Source organism: Carlito syrichta, unplaced genomic scaffold (assembly GCF_000164805.1).
Source record: "Carlito syrichta isolate Samal-C Ts95f unplaced genomic scaffold, Tarsius_syrichta-2.0.1 Scaffold287882, whole genome shotgun sequence".
Taxonomy (NCBI): Eukaryota; Metazoa; Chordata; class Mammalia; order Primates; family Tarsiidae; genus Carlito; species Carlito syrichta.
The window spans coordinates 134,318-153,591 of record NW_007231978.1 but is presented as its reverse complement, the minus strand read 5'-3'; the positions used below and the strand labels follow the sequence as shown (position 1 = coordinate 153,591).

Sequence of the window (19,274 nt, the reverse complement as noted above, 5' to 3'; positions counted from 1 at the left end):
GTAATTAGGTCGTGAGATGGAGCCCTCATGATTAGGATGAGTGCCCTATAAGGCACCCATATAAAGAGGCCCTGGAGAGCTCCCTGTCCCATTTCCACCACATGAGGACACAGCGAGAAGGAGATATCTATGAACCAAGAAGCAGGCCCTCACCAGACACTGCACCTGCCGGCTTCCCACTGATCTTGGACTTCCAAGACTCCAGAACTGTGGGCAATAAATGCTTGCTCTTTTAGCCACAAACTAAGACAGACAGCATCCAAGACTTGATCCTTCCTCGGACCCTGGAGATGGGTGAGCTGAGCGTTTGTGAACAGCAGACCAGAGCTGCTCTGAAACTGCTCACCTCCCACCACAGGGCCTGCTGCTGCAGTTCAACACACCACCCACAAGCCATAGGGCCACACTTCGGCTAAACCAGATGCTCCAGATGCCCAGCCGGGACAGCACATCCACAGCCTTTCTAAAGGCACAGATAAACTTAGTAAGATCTGGCAGCCTCTTGGGCCCCCATTTTTAGTAAATTACAAGCAGGATCTCAGCCAGTCTGGAACCTCATAAAAGATGGATGGTGTAGTTGTATAACATCCGTGGCTTTTTACGAACTTCACCCTCCCTTTAAAAAGCTGCGAACTTCAAAGAAAGGAAATCACTCCAGGCATTTTGGTGGTTATAATAAAATGCATTCCCCAGGAACATGGGTTCTATCTCAGTCTCAGTGAAAGAGGCTGGGTGGCCATGTGGGTGCCCATGTGCCTGCCTTCTTGTGGGTGACAGTTTTCATCTCCCTACAACTGATTTATGCCGGGAACTGATAGCCTGTGGCCATGACCTACTTTCCCTTTTACAATACAGTATCCAGGGCTCAGCAGGGCTGTCCCGCTTAAAGAAAACCAAGAGTATAGAAGCTGAACTTGGTAAGCACATGCACCGGGGGTTTCTCTTGACAATATGCTTCATGAAAAATAATAATAATGATGATAATAAAAGCATGCATGTGTGTGCATCCGCATGTGTGTGTGCATGTGTGTTTCCATGGAATTAGGGATCTTTTTAAAGAGCTAACTCCTTAATTATTTAACACTGGAATTTGAGACCTTCTTCTACTGGTTATTGTGTAAAGCAAGTCGGCCTACACAGCATGTGTGGCCTACATCCACCCAGACTGATGCTGTTCAGAAAAAAAAACAAAAAAAGTTGAAAGGAAGATGTGCAGACTTCTGCAGAGAGCATGCCTGAATGGCTGCTTGTTCCACAGGAGTTTCAGCATTCTATGGTCTTGTGTGTGTGTGCGTGTTTTAATTTCCAATTCAGTGACCTAAAATGTCATTGTAGTTTTGAGGTTCTGGAAAGAGTTCATGTGTATGTGAATTGGGTCAGGTAGTAGAATTCAACTCCGGAGAAAATGGCACACACACAGTGGTGGAGCGTGTGAGTTTTCTGTTTCTAGCGGAAAAACCTCCTAGGGAAATGGCGTGAGGGCACGGTCAGGCAACCTGTCTGCAGGGATGTTGGAAAGAGGAGGGTTTGGGATTTAGGTGGAGCCTCAACATAGGCTTTGGCTCAGTACGTCAAATCCTAGACTGTTAGAAAGGACCCTGGGAATCATCTAGGGTAACTGTCTTCAAACTAGGCTATCCAGACCACTGAGGATATGTGAGGACTTTCCATGGAGTGCACAGGCATGGAAAGGGGTCAGAGAATCAACTCCCAAGCATTTCAACTTCTACATGGTCCACCAGCACAGGCCTTCCCAGGTCTCCCTTCAGAACCCCCATGCCCACTTCACAAGTGAAAGACAGGTCTCACTCCCTCTAGGGGACATTGCCCAGAGGGGCACACATCTCCTGGTGCCCATCAAAGGGACCATTCAAGAATGTGTAGTTCCAGGAATAAGACCCTGAGAACAAAGCAAAATATAAACAATATTGAAGGGAGCAGTCAGGTGTCAAAGGACTCTGCATGGCCTTTGACCATCTACCTGGTCATCCATCTCTCACCGCGCTTAGCATTCAGAAATGGCTACAGAGATGCAAAATTAATGGGTTTATTTGAATTGAAAAATGATGTCAGACTTTTTTGACTGAAAGTAAGTCTGAATTGGCTGATTGATTTGACAATGAGGATGGTTTTGCCATTTAGGTTGTAGGATGGACATTTTATATAATTTGAACAAGCAAAATTTGCAGCCCAAGATTTTAGAAGAATTGTTTTTAAAGCACAGATACAAAATAAATTATATTTAGATGCTACTTATAAATGTTTGAGGTGTGTCTTGGGCTGCTGTAATGAAATACTATAGACTAGGTGGCGTAAACAACAGAAATTTATTTTTTCACAGTTCTGGAGGCTAGGGAGTCTAAGATCAACGGGTCATTTTGACCAATTCAGTTCCTAGTGAGGACTCTCTTCCTGGCTTGCAGAAGGTCACCTTCTAACTGTGTCCTCATATGGCAGGGAGAAGTGATATCTTTCTTTCTCCTCTTGTTTTTTTTTTTTTCTTTTTTAAAATTTATTTATTTATTATAAAGATGTGGGGTACAATTCAGGGTTAGGTATACAAACATTGATCATGCAGGTACCCTTGTTCTTTCTCCTCTTATAAAGGCACTATTTCTATCATAAGAGTTCCACCCTCATGACTGAATCTAAACCTAATTACCCTCCAAAAGCCTCACCTCCAAATACCATCACGATAGATGCTAAGGGTTCAACATATGAATTTGGGGAGAGGACACAAAGCATCACATGATGGTTAATAGCTTTTCAACTGTATTTTAGTTTTTTTAAATTTAAAATTGTGGTTTTTTTCATTTTTTAATTTTAGAATTGGGGGTACAAGTGAGGGTTTGCAGGCTGCATGCAGGTGAAGTTTGGGCTTCCAGCTGGCCATCTCTCCCCCGGTAGTGGACTAGGTACTCATCGTGTTGCCACATGTTCCTCTATCCTTTCCCTCTCTCTCTTTGCTGTGCCCCTGGACTGCCAATCCCAACCTTGTGCTAATGTGACTAGTGTTCAGGGCCCACTTATGAGTGAGAATATGCAGTATTCAGTTCATTGTTTCTGTGATAATTTACTTAGTATGATGGTCTCCAACTGAATCCAAGTTGCTGCAAAGGCCATGATTTTGTTCTTTATGGCTACGTAATATTCCATAGTGTATACGTACCACATTTTCTTAATTCAGTCCACTTTCAATAGGCATCTGGGTTGGTTCCATATTTTTGCTATTGTGAATAGTGCAGCAGTAAACATGCGTGTGCAGGTATTTTGTTTTGTTTTGTTTTTTTGTAGAGTGATTTATGTTTCTCAATTTTTAGTTATTTGAGAAGTCGAGCATAACTGTGAAAAGCACTGCTCAGGTATCGTGTTGGAGACATCATAGATGGTAAATAATTACAGAATAAAAAACTAATGAATGAATGCAGATGAGAGGACTGAAGCTGCAGAAGGCACTAAATTTTTTAATAAAACATGAGTGGCACTGAATTGTACATTTCAAAAGCACTAAAAGGGTATATTTTAATTTATGTGTGCTTTACCACAATAAAAAAAATAAATGGCAGATTTGGGTAGTACCCAGGTGTGCTGACTCCAGTGCTCCCTGCTCACCCTCTCCCCATTACTCATCTCTGTTTTGGGCAAATATTGTTTTGGGAGTGTTGCAGTGGGATGCCAGCAGAGCAAGAGACTCCATTGCTAAGAAATGCTAAAGCAAGACATGATCCTAACCAGAGAAGCAGACTAGGGAGGAGAGTCTCTAGGCCTGAGAAATAACAGGGTAAGAGGGTACCAGGACTCTGATCACAGTGCCCAAGTGGGGACATGTCAGGCTTGGATCTGATGGGTATCAAAGTCAGTATCTAAGGCTTAGGTTGGGAGTTTGGAGCAGCAGTGGTGACCCATCAAGTCTGGGATGGGACTTGAGCAAGTACCCTGGGGACAGGGTAACAGAGTCTAGTCACGAGAAGACAGAGCTGGCATGAGTTAGGGCCAACAGTATATCCTAAGATGTAGGTCCTGTGGTTTAGAAGGCCCCATTCTGGCCCTCATCCAGCACCTCCCTATAGAATACAGTCCTTGAACCATGCACATCAGGAGTTACCCCTTCCCAGGTACCTTGTAATTCCCTCTGCAAGGGATAACAAGTCCCACAAATATCAGAGCTAGGCATGGAGGATACATTTTTTCTGAAAGGCAGGACAGATAAGCAGCTGGCCACCTGATCCCTGTCTTGATTCTGATATTAAGAAGGTGTCTGGAGCTCCCTTTCCCCGCCGCTGCTCCACTCCACTTTGTGCCCGCCCGCTGTGCCCAACCAGTCCTTGCCCCTGCCTGGGCCTGCAGAACTCAACCCTTCCCCACCGGCAGACATGTCCCAGACCAGCAGCAATCCCGAGTATGCTTTTTTTTTGGCGGTCATTGGTGCCTCAGCCACCATGGTCTTCAGTGCCCTGGGTGCCGCCTATGGCACAGCCAAGAGCAGCACTAGCATCGCTGCTATGTCTATCATGTGGCCGGAACTGGTCATGAAATCCATCATCCCAGTGGTCATGGCTGGCATCATCACCATCTATGGCCTGGCAGTGGCAGTCCTTATCGTCAACTCCCTGGATGATGGCATCAGCCTCCAGCTGGGCACTGGCCTGATTGTGGGCCTGAGTGGCCTGGCAGCCAGCTTTGCCATCGGCATTGTGGGGGACACCAGTGTGCAGGGCACCACCCAGCTGCCCCGACTATTTGTGGGCATGATCCTGATCCTCATTTTCACCGAGGTGCTCGGCCTCTATGGTCTCATCGTGGCCCTCATCCTCTCCACAAAGTAACCCCTCTCAATCCCACCAGCCACAGAATATGATGTAAAGACCACCACCTCCTCATTCCAGAATGAAGAGCCTAACACACGCAGGGGCGACTGCCCAGTAGTTTGACTTGTAAATGCACGGTGTCCTCGTGCCCATCATCTGTTACCCTGGACTTGCCCCCACCTACCCCATGCCGTGGATATCTGGACCCACTCATCACCCATCCAGGCCCCACCCAGTGAGGACATGGGCCTCTAACCACCCCCACCCATCTGCCCTAGAGTGCTCTGTATATAAGGATAAATTAGAGTTGTCATATTCTCTTCACTAGATGTTTATTTATGAAGATTTGATCTGTTCATACATCTGTGCAGTAGCCCTCGTCTCCCAACTACATAGTAATCTTTAGGTAGAGTGTCACCTTGTGGGGTCCCTTTGGTGAGACTTCCTTGGATGGAAACACCCTCTCCAGCCGGGCTGCCAGGCCTCACACTAGAGCTGTTTCCAATAAAGTTCTCAGATGTTTAAAAAAATGGTGCCTGTAGACGTTTCTCTCCCCTCGTGTGGAGCAACATGGTTAGCACACAGGCTGGCACTTGATCCTAAGCTGACTCCACTGCCCAGATCTTTCCACCTAGATGTTCAACTCCCTAAAGACAATAGAATCCTTCTGTTTCTCTCTCCCAGGGCACAAGACACTTCACACTGAGTTCATGGCATGCATTTGATAAACATTTCTTTGGCATTAACTGTTAGAAGATGCATTTTCTGTGCCTACATAGGAACTGAGTTAATGAGAGTCTCTGGGCTAGTATGGCAAATTTAGGTTGATGCTACTTGGCTGTTCTCTGTTAATATCTCATTATGCAAAATCCCAAGCACATCTTAAATGTGTCATGGCTTATTCTTTTTTTTTTTTTTTTTTGAGTTGGAGTCTCACTCTCGCCCAGACTGGAGTGCAGTGGCTGCTCCCGGCCACTGCAGCCTCGACCTGCTGGGCTCCGGCGATCCTTCCACCTCAGCCTTCCAAGTAGCCAGAATTACAAGCATGCGCTACCACGCCCGGCTGATTTTTTGATTTATTGTAGAGATGAGGTCTCACTGCCCAGGCGGGTCTCGAACCCGAGGGCTCAGGCAATCCACTCACCTCAGCCTCCCAAAGGCGAGGGATTACAGGCTGAGCCACCGAGCCCGGCTGGCTTATTCTTTATAAGTACTAGATGCTTTACAGCATCATTGTTAATCTTCACAACGCCATAAGGTTGACAATATTACTTCCCATTCTGCAGATGAGGGAATCGAGTCTTAGACAATGGGATTGCTCAAAGTCACACAGCAAGTAAATGGCGGAGCTGGAATGAGACCGTAGGCCTAACTGACCCTAAAGACTTCGCCAACATACTTATTGCTTCCATGACTGGTTGTGGGAGGAACATTGATGGTCATCCAGAAAACTAGCCTGAGCTACCCACTGGGTTATTCCAAAGCCAACTTCTTTGGTTCTGCAATTCCCTGGAGTATAGAAGGATGGCCATCTACAAATTGAGCTATGCAAGAAACAAGTAAATTCGCACAGAACTTGGCATAAATCTCTTCTGTGGCTTAAGCAAGAAATATATTTCTGCAAAGTAATTCACAAATCACTAATTTTTAGAAGACTCATAAACAGAAACCACCTTCATCTCCTTTGAACATATTTTCATTGCATATCACCCGGAAGGAGAGGACCTCAGCATTAACCTGAACATCCACACTGTGTGTGAGAGTTTGCACAATATTGATCCTCATTGTTTGCTACATATATTCATAATATCCCCATTTTACAGCAGGGAAAGCAGAGACTTATAGAGAGGACATGGTTTCTCCCAGATCACTTAGCCAAGCAAGTGGCAGAGCTGGGCTGGAAGCCCAGGCCTCAAATCCATACCCCCACTCTGCCTTTACACCACTGGCCTTAGGTTCTACCACTAGGGTGGGCAGTGGCCACAGGATGAAAAGAACAGTACATGTGACCTCTGGACTAGTGGGCAGGGCACTGTGTCACCTTACCTTTCTCCTGGATAGTTAATAACTGGGCTGGTTTCCACCAAAGAGGGATAGTCTCTCCAGAGCAGCCTTTGAGCCCAGCATAGCAGAAGCTCCAATACATAGACACGTATCGAGTGAATGTAGCCGAAGCTGGAGCCCACAGCTGGCTTATGTCATTTTAGAGGGGCCAGTCCCCCCACCGTGGGGGCTTCTGACCATTTATTAGGCAGAGTGAAGAGTAGTCCTGTGCTTCACTCCAGAAATGGGACATTCAAAGGCCAGCTTGTGTGGTGTGTGTGTGTGTGTGTGTGTGTGTGTGTGTGTGTGTGTGTGTGTGTGTGTGTGTATCAGACTTTCACGAAACAGCAGGGGTCCCACCTGGGATGCAGGGGAGGGAACAGATGTCCTGTGTGACCCTCCTTGGCTGCCTGGCGCAGTCCCACAGGCCCCATCTGGGCTCCTAAATCTCAGAATCAGGGCAGCTCAGGACCAGAAAGGACCTTCAAGGTCATCTGGTCCAAATGCCCACTTAGTGGTTGCCTACTCTCTGCTTGAATATCTTGGGTGATGGGGAATTCATTCCCTCCAGGATCAGCCAGGCTGGAAAGTCTCCTGAGAAACATCTGATCTGATCCCCTCATTGTACAGATGGAGACATTTTCAAAACCAGGAAAACAGCTTGCTCCAAGGTCAGCCAGCTAGACCAGCAACAAGAAGACATCTATTTATTGTCTCCTGCACGTCCCACGCTCCGGCCGTACTTCAATTCCCAAAATGAGCCATGCTATTTCACATCTCCATGTCTCTACTCACCCTGTTCCCCTCCCGGAATGCCCTTCACACTGTAGCTTCCCTCTCCCTTCTGCATGGAGAAACACACCTGCCTTTCAAGGTCCCACTCAGGCATTTTCTTTTCCCTACATCTTGCCCGAGAGCTTCCTCCATGACTGGAAATGCTTCCCCTCCTCTGTGCCCCGAGTGTAACCCATGCAGACCTGGGCCAGAACACTTGGCCCTCAGGATTCTACCTATTCCATACTCTGACCACATTCCTCATGTCTGGCACAGCAGTGTTTGTTGAATAAACACACAAATGATTGATTGAATGAATGAACGCTGGATAAGCCAAAAAACACTATTTGTAATTTCCATGAGACCTCGTGGACTCTGTTTCATGTTTATTCTTCTTTCTTCCCCATCTTTCCAATCTCTTTACACAACACAAGTTCCCTCTTGATTTGTATACCTCATACCAAGCTAGATGATTTTCCCAAACCTCCCCGCTGCAAACAGTCCCTCATATTCTTGTATTTTCAGTCTCAAGGCAAATAACATGACCGGTTGTTCCTGCCACTTGAGTGACCTCTCCTCTGGACAAGTCTTCCCACCCCACCCCAACTTGCTGAGTGAATCTGGGTATCTTTTTCTTCTCCAACCTAAGATCAGGGTCCCCATGCAAGTCTCTTCGATTCTGCCTCACTATATCTGAAATCCAGCTCCTGGAGGATAAGGAGAAACATGGGATGCAGGTGTATCACCTGTATGTCCTTATTTTCTCCTAGAAGGATAAAGGTATGAGGGGGCATGGAATGAGCTGAGGGACCAGACAGACCTTGTCTTTGTCCTGGATAGATTTATCCTAGGAGGATGTAGATTGCAACTGGCAGAGAGCTGATGGAAACATATGACTCCAGCTCATTCACATGTGATGCAGCCTGGCTGAGTTGTCACCTATGCTCTCTTCCAGGTGATGCATAATTACTCTCATCTGTTGGTGGTGTTCAGATCTGAGCCCTATTTGGGATGGTGGGTGTTACACACTCACGTGTGTGGGATAAATACCATCTGAAATATCACGTGGCTATCATACTTCTCATGGATGTCACATACCCAAGGAAATGGTTCAAACACCACATGGTTATTACACACTCACATGAGTGTGACACACACTCGTGCAGATGTGTCTGCCTCCCTGGAAAGATCTGCAGTTTTCTCTTCTAATGAGCATTGCTTGTTGCTTCCCACCTTCTTCCTGGAGAAAGTTGCATCTTCCCTGCCTCCCCTCTATTTTCAAGAAAACGTTTACATACCATGAAATACAGCATTTTAACCTTTTTAAAGTGTTCAAAAAAAAAAAATGTTCAATTCAATGGCTCTTAGTACATTCACGATGTTCTTCAGTCATTACCACTATCTAGTTGCAGAACATTTTCATCACCCCCAAAGGAGACCCCATACCCATTAAGCTCTCACTCTCCTTAAACTCCGAAGTGATATCCAGGTAATAGGGAGGCATAGAGGGATTTCTGGTCTATACAAGTGCCAACAACGCCAAGAGTGTCTCAGAGGAGAAAAGCAAGGACCTCATATGGGGAATACTGTCCCTGTCATCTCTGTAAGTTCAAGCCCGTTGCACCTTCAAGTCCCTATTCAAAGTCCCCGCCTCCCTACTAGGTCTCACCCTCTCCCTTCTCTCCTTCACCAGTGAGAAGCAACCTCTGACTCCTCCTAGCTCCCAGAGCATTGTATATGCAACTTTCCTAGAGCCCAGCAGGTAAGGGCACAGACATGCCTTACCCAGATCTGGCCTTCAATCCTGAGTTGGCCTCTTACTAACTGAATCTTTAGGCAAATTACCTAATCCTTTTGTGCTCTGGTTTCTGTACCTATAAAATGATAAAGGAAAAATCAATAAAAACACCTGTCAAATTGGGTTGTAATGTGACTTCTACAAAGTCATATATGCAAAGCCCTTAGAACACTGCCTGACTGTACCGTGGCCCACGGTACTCCCCACCTGTTCCTGGGTGCTCCGTAACCGCGTGGTCTGGAGGGCAGGGATGCTTTGAAAAAAAATGCTTGAATGAGCTCAAGAGCATCCAGGTGTCCCTGGCTTCACAGTCAGCCCAGATCCTCACTCCCATTTGTCCAGACATTTAAAATGGTCAAGAGAACTGGGTCTCATTGTCACACTCAATCAATGCAAATGTGCTGTGGAAATTGCTAAACTCTCCACTGAGCTGGAGGGAAAAGCACTGAAGAGACTGAGCAATAAGGAGAGGGAGACTGGGGATAAGGGTAGGATGGGCCTGGGAATGCTGACAATATACCAGGAACAAGGGGAGATGGCATGCCAGGGTGACCACGTGGAGAGGGAGCAAAAGGGTAAGTTACATGATTTTAAAAGACCCTATTCCCATTTCATGCGACATCTCTCCAGAAACCTTCCAGCCATGGTGACAAGGTCTGTGCCGGGCCCTGGCCTGCCCTCCCCACCCCTCAACAGTCTACGGTGCACAACAGAGTGGACGCCTCAGGCTTCACTGTTCAATATGACAACCACTGACCAGATGTGTCTGCCGAGCACTTGAAATGTAGCTACTCAGAACTCAGACGTTCTCTACATGTAAAACACTCACTGATTTTCAAAGACTTCGTTAGAAAAAAAAATTTTCATGTGGATTACATGTTGAAGTCCTACTATTTTGTGATGGGTAAAGTAAAACAAGGTATGAATTAATTAATTTCATCTATTTATTTTCATTCTCTTAAGGATGGCTACTAGGAAGTTTGAAGTTACACATGAGGCTCTCTTTGTGTTTCTGTTGGTTGGCACTGCCCCCGACCAACCCAGACAGGGAGGGAGCCCCCCACTCTGGGTGTTTAGTGTCCACTCTTCCCCTTTTTCCTCTTCCCACATTTATGAATTTACCCAGTAAGCACTCATTGGGCACTAACTATGAATCAGACACAGTTCCAAGAGCCGAAGAGACAAGAATCCAGACAATACATAAACAGATAAACGGATTATGTATAATTGGGAAAAGGCTTATGAAGGAAATGAAGAAAATTATCAGCATGACTTGGGTTCAAGGAGAGGAGAGATATTCGCAACCTTTTTGCCCTACCTGCTTCTGCCTTCATTGATGTTAAATATGCACCATACTGATTTTCTGTGTTCTCAAAATTATAATTTTAGTGATGTTATAGATGTCTTAAACCACATGCTGTGTTAACCTGGCAAACTCCTATTCATCCTTCAATACCCTGTTCATGCATCACTTTCTATCTAAGACTTTCATGGCTCCACAGAGTTGGTATGTACTACCTCTGTACCTTGTACAGATTGTGTTGTCGTGCATATCTACCCCATAAATATTAGTCTAAGTGTATTACTTACTAGGTAATTTTCTAAAGTTGGAAGCCAATAATAAGCCAGATAAAGTCCTTGTTGTATGAAGCTCATAATTTCCCTGTAATTGTTAATTTACTTGCTTGTATCTCTCACTAGAATACAAGCTCCTTAAAAGATGGGAGTCCTCTTTGTCCCTGTATGCCTAGAATCCTTATAATGCTGCTTACAATGTGGGATTTCTATGAATTCTTGATAAATGAATAAAAATATTAGAGAGGAAAGGAAAAGTCTGATGTGATGATGGTAGAAAGATGACTGGACTAAGGACATGTCTTTTCCCTAGTCCCCTCCAGCATCAGGGAACACAAATCCCAATACCTCCTCACCTGTCCTGACTGCTGGTAGCTGAGACCAAAGATTGTGGTCAGTGTTACCACAGCCCCAGGCGGCAGGGAAGGTTGGCTGCGCAGTTTGACTCCGTCCCAAGCCTTGGCTGGCTGCTCAGAGCTGTACTGGATTGGCAACCCTCTCACTTTGTAGCATTAGGGCACAGACTCAGCCTCTAACCTTCACAGAGTCAGCTGCCCTTTGGGAACAGAACTGACTTGATAGCCACCTGGCCCGAGGGCAAATCCTAAGTCTCAGATGGCTTATTCTTATTAATGATTTCATATGTAGGGAACATTGTTAATTACTAACATTTACTAATTTCTGACTAGATGCCAGGTACTGTTCCAAGCATTTTGCATGTATCAATCCTTGCAATAACCCTAAGAGGGAGATACTATCATTATCCCCCATTTTACAGATGAGAAAACTGAGGCTAAGAACGTTAGTAATTTACTCATGTCATACAGACAGTGGCAGAGCTGGGATCAGTATCCTGCCTCTCTGTACGGAGTTCTGTACTTAACCATCCCCTGTTGATGTACTCGGTTGTTTTCGATTTCTTGCTATAAAAACATTACCATAGTACATGTCTGGTTTTGTTCATATGCAAGTATTTCTCTAAGATTGCTGAGTCAAAGGTGTCAAGCATCTCTCATTTCAATAGAGTGCCAAGCGACCCTCCACAAAAGACTAACCTGTTCACACATCTTTTCTATGCCAGGTCTCCCAAAGAGCAGCCGAGATGGAGGTAGATGGAGAGTCCAGAGGAGGCTGTCAGTTTCCCATCAGGCTCTGGCCAAGGGGCTGGGCACTCAGTCTGACAGGGTTCCCTGCAGAGTTGTTCCTCCCCGCAGGGAGGAAGGCATTAGAGCACTCCCCCAGTCCCAACAGTACTCTCCTAGCTTTGCCTACCTATCCCTGAAGTCGTGTCTGGCCAGTGGGTATGAGGCAACGTGATCTGAAGTCCTCACTACTAGCTGAGCAACTGCAGGCCTGTCCTACAGCCCCAGCTTCCAACTCTGAAGCAGTGATATAGACACCCGTATCAGAAGGTCATGAGGATTAAATGAAACAAGGTATGTGTCCATTTCCTCCTTGCCTCATTGAATAGCAATGATCAATCAATAAAGTGAATCAAAAGAGGCACCCATCAAAGGCCAGTCCTTTCCCTCTTCCCTTCACATGTGGATGTTTTAAGACACATTCATTCATTCATTTGATGTTTATTCGATTCTTCTTTCTAGTTGGTTCATTCTCTTGATCCCCATGTTTTAGTCCATTTGTTGATTGACACACTTCCACCTTCTCTGAGAGCAACATCATTTTACCTTTTTCCTGTTGACCTCACTTCTCTTACCTCTTTCCTCCCCTCCCTGCCACTGCTGCTTCCCTAAAGCCCCAAGAACCATTAATTCCTTAGCCCAGTTTCCCGGAAGCAGATGTGGTATCACTGCATATTCAGGTGTCACAGCTGGAGATTACCAGTCATCATCATATTTTATATCTGGCCTCATGAATAATTCAAGACCCAGAAAGCAAGTGCATAATAATTAACACAAAACAGAGGGAGAACGCCAATTCCAGCATAACCCCATTGGTTTTATGATAGGATTTGCCAAGCTTACATGCACAACACCTGACCCCATGTTCCTGGCTTGCATTTGAAGTTGCTTTCCATTATGAGACGATGTGTCCAAACCTCATGGAATCCACAACAGGAGCTTTCTCCCACAAGCTGGTCTTTTAGTAAAATCCTTGAAAAGATCTAACAGAGGTGCCTGCAGATCCTTATTCTTTCTAATGTCGTATACAAAAATCAGGTGTCTATGATCAGAACTTCTTGGCCCCTCGACTTATCTTCTTCCCAGCAAACTCTGTCCCTCCAAGGCAGAGTCTGGTCCATCTGACCCCAGCCCCACCTCAGTCCTAACACAGCATTCAACACAGAGGACCCTTTCCTGGGGTGCTGAATTTCACTTACATTGTCTTCTCTGGAACACTGCCACTGCACTTCTGAGAGAGACCTTATGGCAGTTGCCTTGAACACTTCCGTTCTAGACTTCTTTGTCTCAAAGCTCTCCTGTCTGATACTAAATATTCTGTAAGAAACATTTAAGTGCACCAGACAGACATTTAAATGCATCTCTTTGAAGCCATGCTGGAAATCTTTTCATAGCAAATACTAATTAATTTAGTTGATAGCCTCAAATGTTTGGATGTTTGTTTACTTTCTCCCTTAAAAAAAATATGCCATTAAAGTACAGACCTTAGAAAAGGGGAAAAGAATGACTGTGTGTTTTGGCTTTGTTCTGTGAGATGCAGGTTAGGATCAAAAATAGGGCTAATTAGGGCTTTTAGTACATCAAAGCATTTTTTTCTGAATGTGTCTCCCTGATGAGAATCTGATTTCCTACTATAAACCTGGTTCTCTGATGTGAATTTGGCTCCCTAGTGTGGACTTGATTCCCTAGTGAGAACCTCACTTTCAGGTTAGAATCTACTTCCTTAGTGCGAACCTGGCTCCTTGGTGTGAACCTGATTCCCTAGTGAAAACTTGGTTCCCTTGGTTAGAATCTAATTCTCTGTGTGGACCCAGCTTTCTGGTATGAACCTGATTCCCTAGTGAAAATTTGGCTCCCTGGTGAAAAACTGGCTCCCTGGTGAGAACCTGACTCTCTCGTGTGAACCTAGCTCCCTGGTGTGAACCAGATTTCCTAGTGAAAACCTGTCTCTCTGGTAAGAAACTGGCTCACTGGTTAGAATCTGGTTCCCTAGTATGAACCTGACTCTGGTGTGAACCTAGCTCCCTGGTGTGAACCAGATTCCCTAGTGAAAGCCTGTCTCCCTGGTAAGAAACTGGCTCCCTGGTTAGAATCTGGTTCCCTAGTATGAACCTGACTCTCTGGTGTGAACCAGATACCTAGTGAGAACCTATCTCCCTGGTTAGAGTCTGATTCTCTTTTGTGAATCTGGATCACTACCTATTGCAGAATAGGTGATCAGGAGAAGTTTGTTGCAGAAATGATTGAATGAATGATTGATTGAATACTGCTAGACTGTAGCTTTATTGGATAATATTTTGCACAAGGTGTTCTCTGTTAGGAGACATAGAGAAGTATTGCCTAAATTACAAATCTCTATGCTACAAATTTTCTCATATATGTATGTGAACAGCAGACCAGTATTAAGCCAGGGGAGTGGAGAAGGATCTCTTCAGAGCACAAGAAAGAGAGAAATATTCCCTCCATTGCTTTGCTTTATTCTGTTTTTAAGAAACAGCTTTATTGAGATATAATTTGCATGCCAAACAATTTGCCCATTTAAGGTGTACAGTTCAGTGTTTTTTAGTACTATACACAGGGTCATGCAGCTATCACCATAACGGAATTTTAGAACACTCCATACACATGTCACTCCCCATTCTCCCCAGTCCCAAGCAACCACTAATATACTAACTATCTCTATGAATTTGCCTCTTCTGGACAGTTCCTATAAGTGGAATCATACAACATATGACTTTTTATGTCTGGCTTCTTTTGCTTAGTGTAACATTTTCAAGGTTCATCCATGTTGTAGCATGGGTCAGTACTTCATGCCTTTTTATCGTTGAATGATATTCCGCTGTATAGATATATTATATTTTATTTATCTATTCATTAGTTTCATTGCTTAACTGTTGCTGGGGTGGAGAGTAAGTGATGAGTTGTGACTAGAGGCACAAGAACTCCCCGGTGACCATGTTGCTCTTTAACTACACAGAGCATCCCACATGTTCTTAAGCCACCATACTCTCTTTTCTGCACTATAGAGAATTCACCTATGCTAGAGAATAGTTACGTTTCCGGGACAGCACCCAGCCAAAACACACTCAACTCAAAATAGAGTCCCCCTCTCCTGCTAAGCAATGGGAGGATCAGAGAAAAAAGTGAAATAAGAAAACATAAATCATTCAAAGGGGATGTGTAAATGATCAATTAATGTGGATTGCTTATGTAGGCATCTATAGGGCTAGCCTGGGAATCTGATCATCATTTGTAACTTTGTTTTCATGAAGAAATAAAATATAAATTCTAAATAATTATCTTTATGCTGAACTTTCAGGAAAAAAAAATCTTATGATTTTCCTGTATATCTGCATTTTTAAAATTTTTTAATGCCTGCATTTTAAAGCAGAAAACAAATTCTTTGGTCCAAAAAAAAAAACCCCAAACAGTAAACTCTTCATTATGCACATTATGGTTCTTTTACAAAAAAGAAGTGAATTCACTAAAAGAAGTGAATTCATTTTATTGGGACCTCTTTAAAGTAAGCATCTCAAAAAACTTTTTTTTTCCAGTGCTCGGTAGTAGCAGAATCTAGAAACCTAAAATTATTACTCAAAGTCTCATTAGCCAGATTTCTCATTATTTTCAGATCAAACGAAGATAAATTTAAATGGTCAAGTCAGAAAAAGAACAGTCATACTGGTCTTTAATCCCTAAGGATTGTACCTCTTATTTTGGTGATAAGAAATGATTTTTGTTCTCATTTCTGAAAGCCAGATCATTTGCTGGCCTTTTATGTAATATGGAAGGGCGTTTGAATATTTATGAACAGAATGGCAGAGTCAGACCTCAGATATAGGAAATGGAGACCTAGAGAATGGAAGTGACCTGGCTGAGATCACATCTGGGTTTACAGAAGAACCAGACTTAGAACTAGTTTCTAGAATGAGAGAATTGAACCCACTCTCTACCTAGGGGTCTGACTCCACCTGGAAATCTTAAAGCATTATACAGGGGTATAGTATCAAGCTTGAGCATGTCAGACAGGCAGAGACAGACTAGAAAGGTGGATACATTGGAGAGGTAAGATCAGTAATATATATTGATCACCTACCTGGTGCCAGGAATTGTGTTGGATGCTTTGCACACATTATCTTATTTAATCCTCAAAATTCTACCCGGTAGAATTTTTTGAGGATAGTTAGAGAAACTGAAACCTAGAGAAATTAAGTAAATTGCTCAAGGTCACACAGATGCTAGTTAGAAGTTGCAGGGTTTGGACCCAAAAGCCTCGGGGCCCTTGTCCTTTCCAAGTATATCTGTTTCTCCCAAGGGGCTGGAAACAATGTCATTGAGGAAGTGGGGATGTTTAGCCTGGTGAACAGGAGACTCTAGGGAAAGTGACAGAGGCCTTCACACTTTTTTATAGCTCTCAGAGGCAACAGGGCCCACAGTACAAGAACTGCTGGAAAGCATATTTCATGTCAATGGAAGGAAGGACTTTCTAACAGCTGTTTTGTGTGTAGAACAGGATACATAGTGAGCTCCTGTTCACTATCAAGCTCCCTCTCCCTGGAGGCATGTAAGCAGAGGCTGAAAGATCAGCTGGAGGCCAGGGGCCCTCTGGCTTGTATTCCAGGGTCAGACTAGAGGATCTCTTAGTGCCTCTTCCACTAAAAGTGCCATATGACACCTAAGCAGGGCTGTTATTCGCTGTGTATTCAAGAAAATTGTGTTCTTTTATTCATGACAGTAATATTTTAAATTCTAATTTTTCTGGATTGGGCATTTTCCCCCGGAGAGCTGACCCAAGTGAGATCGCTGGGGTACATTTGCACTTTCTGTGGGACCTCTACAGGAAACAGTGTAGCATGTCTATAACCCTCCTCCACAGAGCCCAGGCGACTATGAGAAGGAGATGAACATCCTAGGAGTGAATGAACCGGTGAATGAATGAAGAGCTTGTGATCAAGCACAGTAGAAAAAAGATTAGGCTAGACAGAATCAATACATTTCTTTAGTCCAGGACCCTTCAGTACCTTTAATAAGGAACATGCGGGCCCACTCTGGCGGGGGGATTTTGTACAAGCAAAATCCCCAAACCATTTGAACTACAGAACCTTTTTCTCTCTCCCTGATAATACCCATTATCATCTCAAGAGATCCCAGAGTTCCTCAGAACACAGTTTGGGAAATGCAGAGGGTTAAGACTATGGACTTTCTAGGCAGAAGGACTCCAGTTCAATTTTTCTTTCCCCCCTCTGCTGTTTTCTCATCTACAAAGCAGAGACAGCAATGACTCTGTCATAGAATTGTTGGAAGGATTCAAGGAGATAATGAATATAACATGCCGAGAGTGGGCCTAACACCATGGAAGCAAGAAATCTACGTGGGGACTGTTATTTATTACCTCACAGGCATTAAGTATATTACTTCATAAGGTCATTGAGAAGATTAAGTGAAGTAAGGTGTGAACTAATGTGTGTGTGTGTAGAGTACTTGGCATTGAGGGGCTGCCTTCTAAATGCCGGTTTACCTCTCTGCCTCTTCACTCCGTGCGTTAGTAGCTAGCTAGTAGCAGATTTCCTGTGCCGGGAAGCCATCGACTACTTAGAACATGGAACATTTCCCATCTGCTCATGGCTGTTCTGGAGAAGGTGACATTCTAAGCTTTACCAGGCCCTTGAGTTTTTAAGTAATTGAAGCGCTAAGAATCTGAAGTGACTCACCCTGTGCTGTTTATTCTGGTCTCATTTGCACAAAAGAAAGGAAAATCACCAGCTCTAACCACCCACGGCAAAATGTTAGAGATTAGAATAGCTGGAAAAAATACCTAAAATAATTCTCTGGGCCCAGTTTGGTTCTTCCTTACCCGGGCGGGGTTGGAAAACACGCATGGCAGATATTGAGTCATCAAATACAGTAGCCCCCTGTTATCACTGTGTCCCCTGAAAAAGTGAGCAAGGGAGGAGAGGGGAGTGGAGAGAGGGGGAGGGAGGAGAGATGCCCTGAGCAACCTGATCGGATTTACAGTCCCTGCTGGGGCAAACAGGAAAATGAGTCTTAAATCCAGTGGATTTTAAAATCCAATGTCATTGACCGCACACCTACTGTGTGTGAGGCATACTGTCATACACCACAGGGAGGACAGAGTTATGCACGTTCTCAGCAATGCTCCACTAATAATAATAATAATAAGGTAAGCACCCACATATGAAGCTTTATCTACTGTGTACCAGGCATCGTGCGTGACATATTCTATTCTGTATCTCTGTTACAATCCTTCAAGGTAGGAGTTATTACCCACTTTGAGGAAAGTGAAGCAGAGATTCGTTCACCCAAAGACTTTGAGCCCCACTGTGCCAGGACTGACTGGACTTGAGAATGCACAGATGAATAGAACACGGGCTCTAAGCTGAGTTGAGTGGTCAGGTGACTTTTCCAAGGGTACGAAGTAGCTTGAGAAAGTAAGCTCTGGGTACCTCAAACCTGTGAGGCCCGCAGCCTCAGGAAGCCACTTTCAGCCAAGTCCCAGCCAGGCTCCTGGATTTCTAGGGATGGGATGTGAGTTTCACTCCAATACAGCCGTTGCACTACAGAGGGGCAGACGGAGACCACAGCCTATGGTTCTGCGCCAGAGTCAACAGCATGGCCAATTTATGTTAAATAAAAAACATTTAGAAGCATGAATTGCATTACATAGCAAAGAAGACTCTGTCTTTACCATTACGGGAGATTTTGCTGCAGAAATTATCATACTACTATACAGAAATAGCACAGGGCTGGGCTACCCCAAAAGGGATTCTGTGCAGTGTATAATGCCAGACAGAGCCAGACCTGTCTCCTCAGGTCCCCTTTCTCAAGACCCAGAGGGGAAGCTGCTATTCAACACGCCCTTGAGCCAGGGGGAGAGCCACGCTGCTCTAAAAGCCTCTTCAGGGAGAAGAAAAAGAAGTAATAGGCATGGAGTACCTGCCACGTGCTGGGCACTTCACCTGCTTTATCTCATTTAAACCATAACAAGCCTACAAAGCAATGCCGTTAACCCTGATTTACAGAGGAGAAATGTGAGGTTCTTAGAGGACAAGCCCAGGGTCACCAGGAACAGGGGAAGCCTGGGTAAAGACCTAGCTCTGTCTGGAGTTAGCATCT

The 19,274-nt window shown here is 44.6% G+C and overlaps 2 protein-coding genes across 2 annotated transcripts in view; both read left to right on the top strand.

The window, feature by feature from the left end:
- The window catches only part of LOC103255147 (acid-sensing ion channel 2-like), a gene marked incomplete at its 3' end in the record, with an annotated part of 202,853 nt that overhangs the window by 52,855 nt on the left and 130,724 nt on the right, over positions 1-19,274 (top strand). The window lies entirely within an intron of this gene.
- On the top strand, positions 4,374-4,881 carry LOC103255146 (V-type proton ATPase 16 kDa proteolipid subunit-like). The gene has a single exon (XM_008053111.1). It carries the CDS (start codon positions 4,374-4,376, stop codon positions 4,824-4,826), a length of 453 nt encoding a protein of 150 aa, XP_008051302.1. The 3' UTR covers positions 4,827-4,881.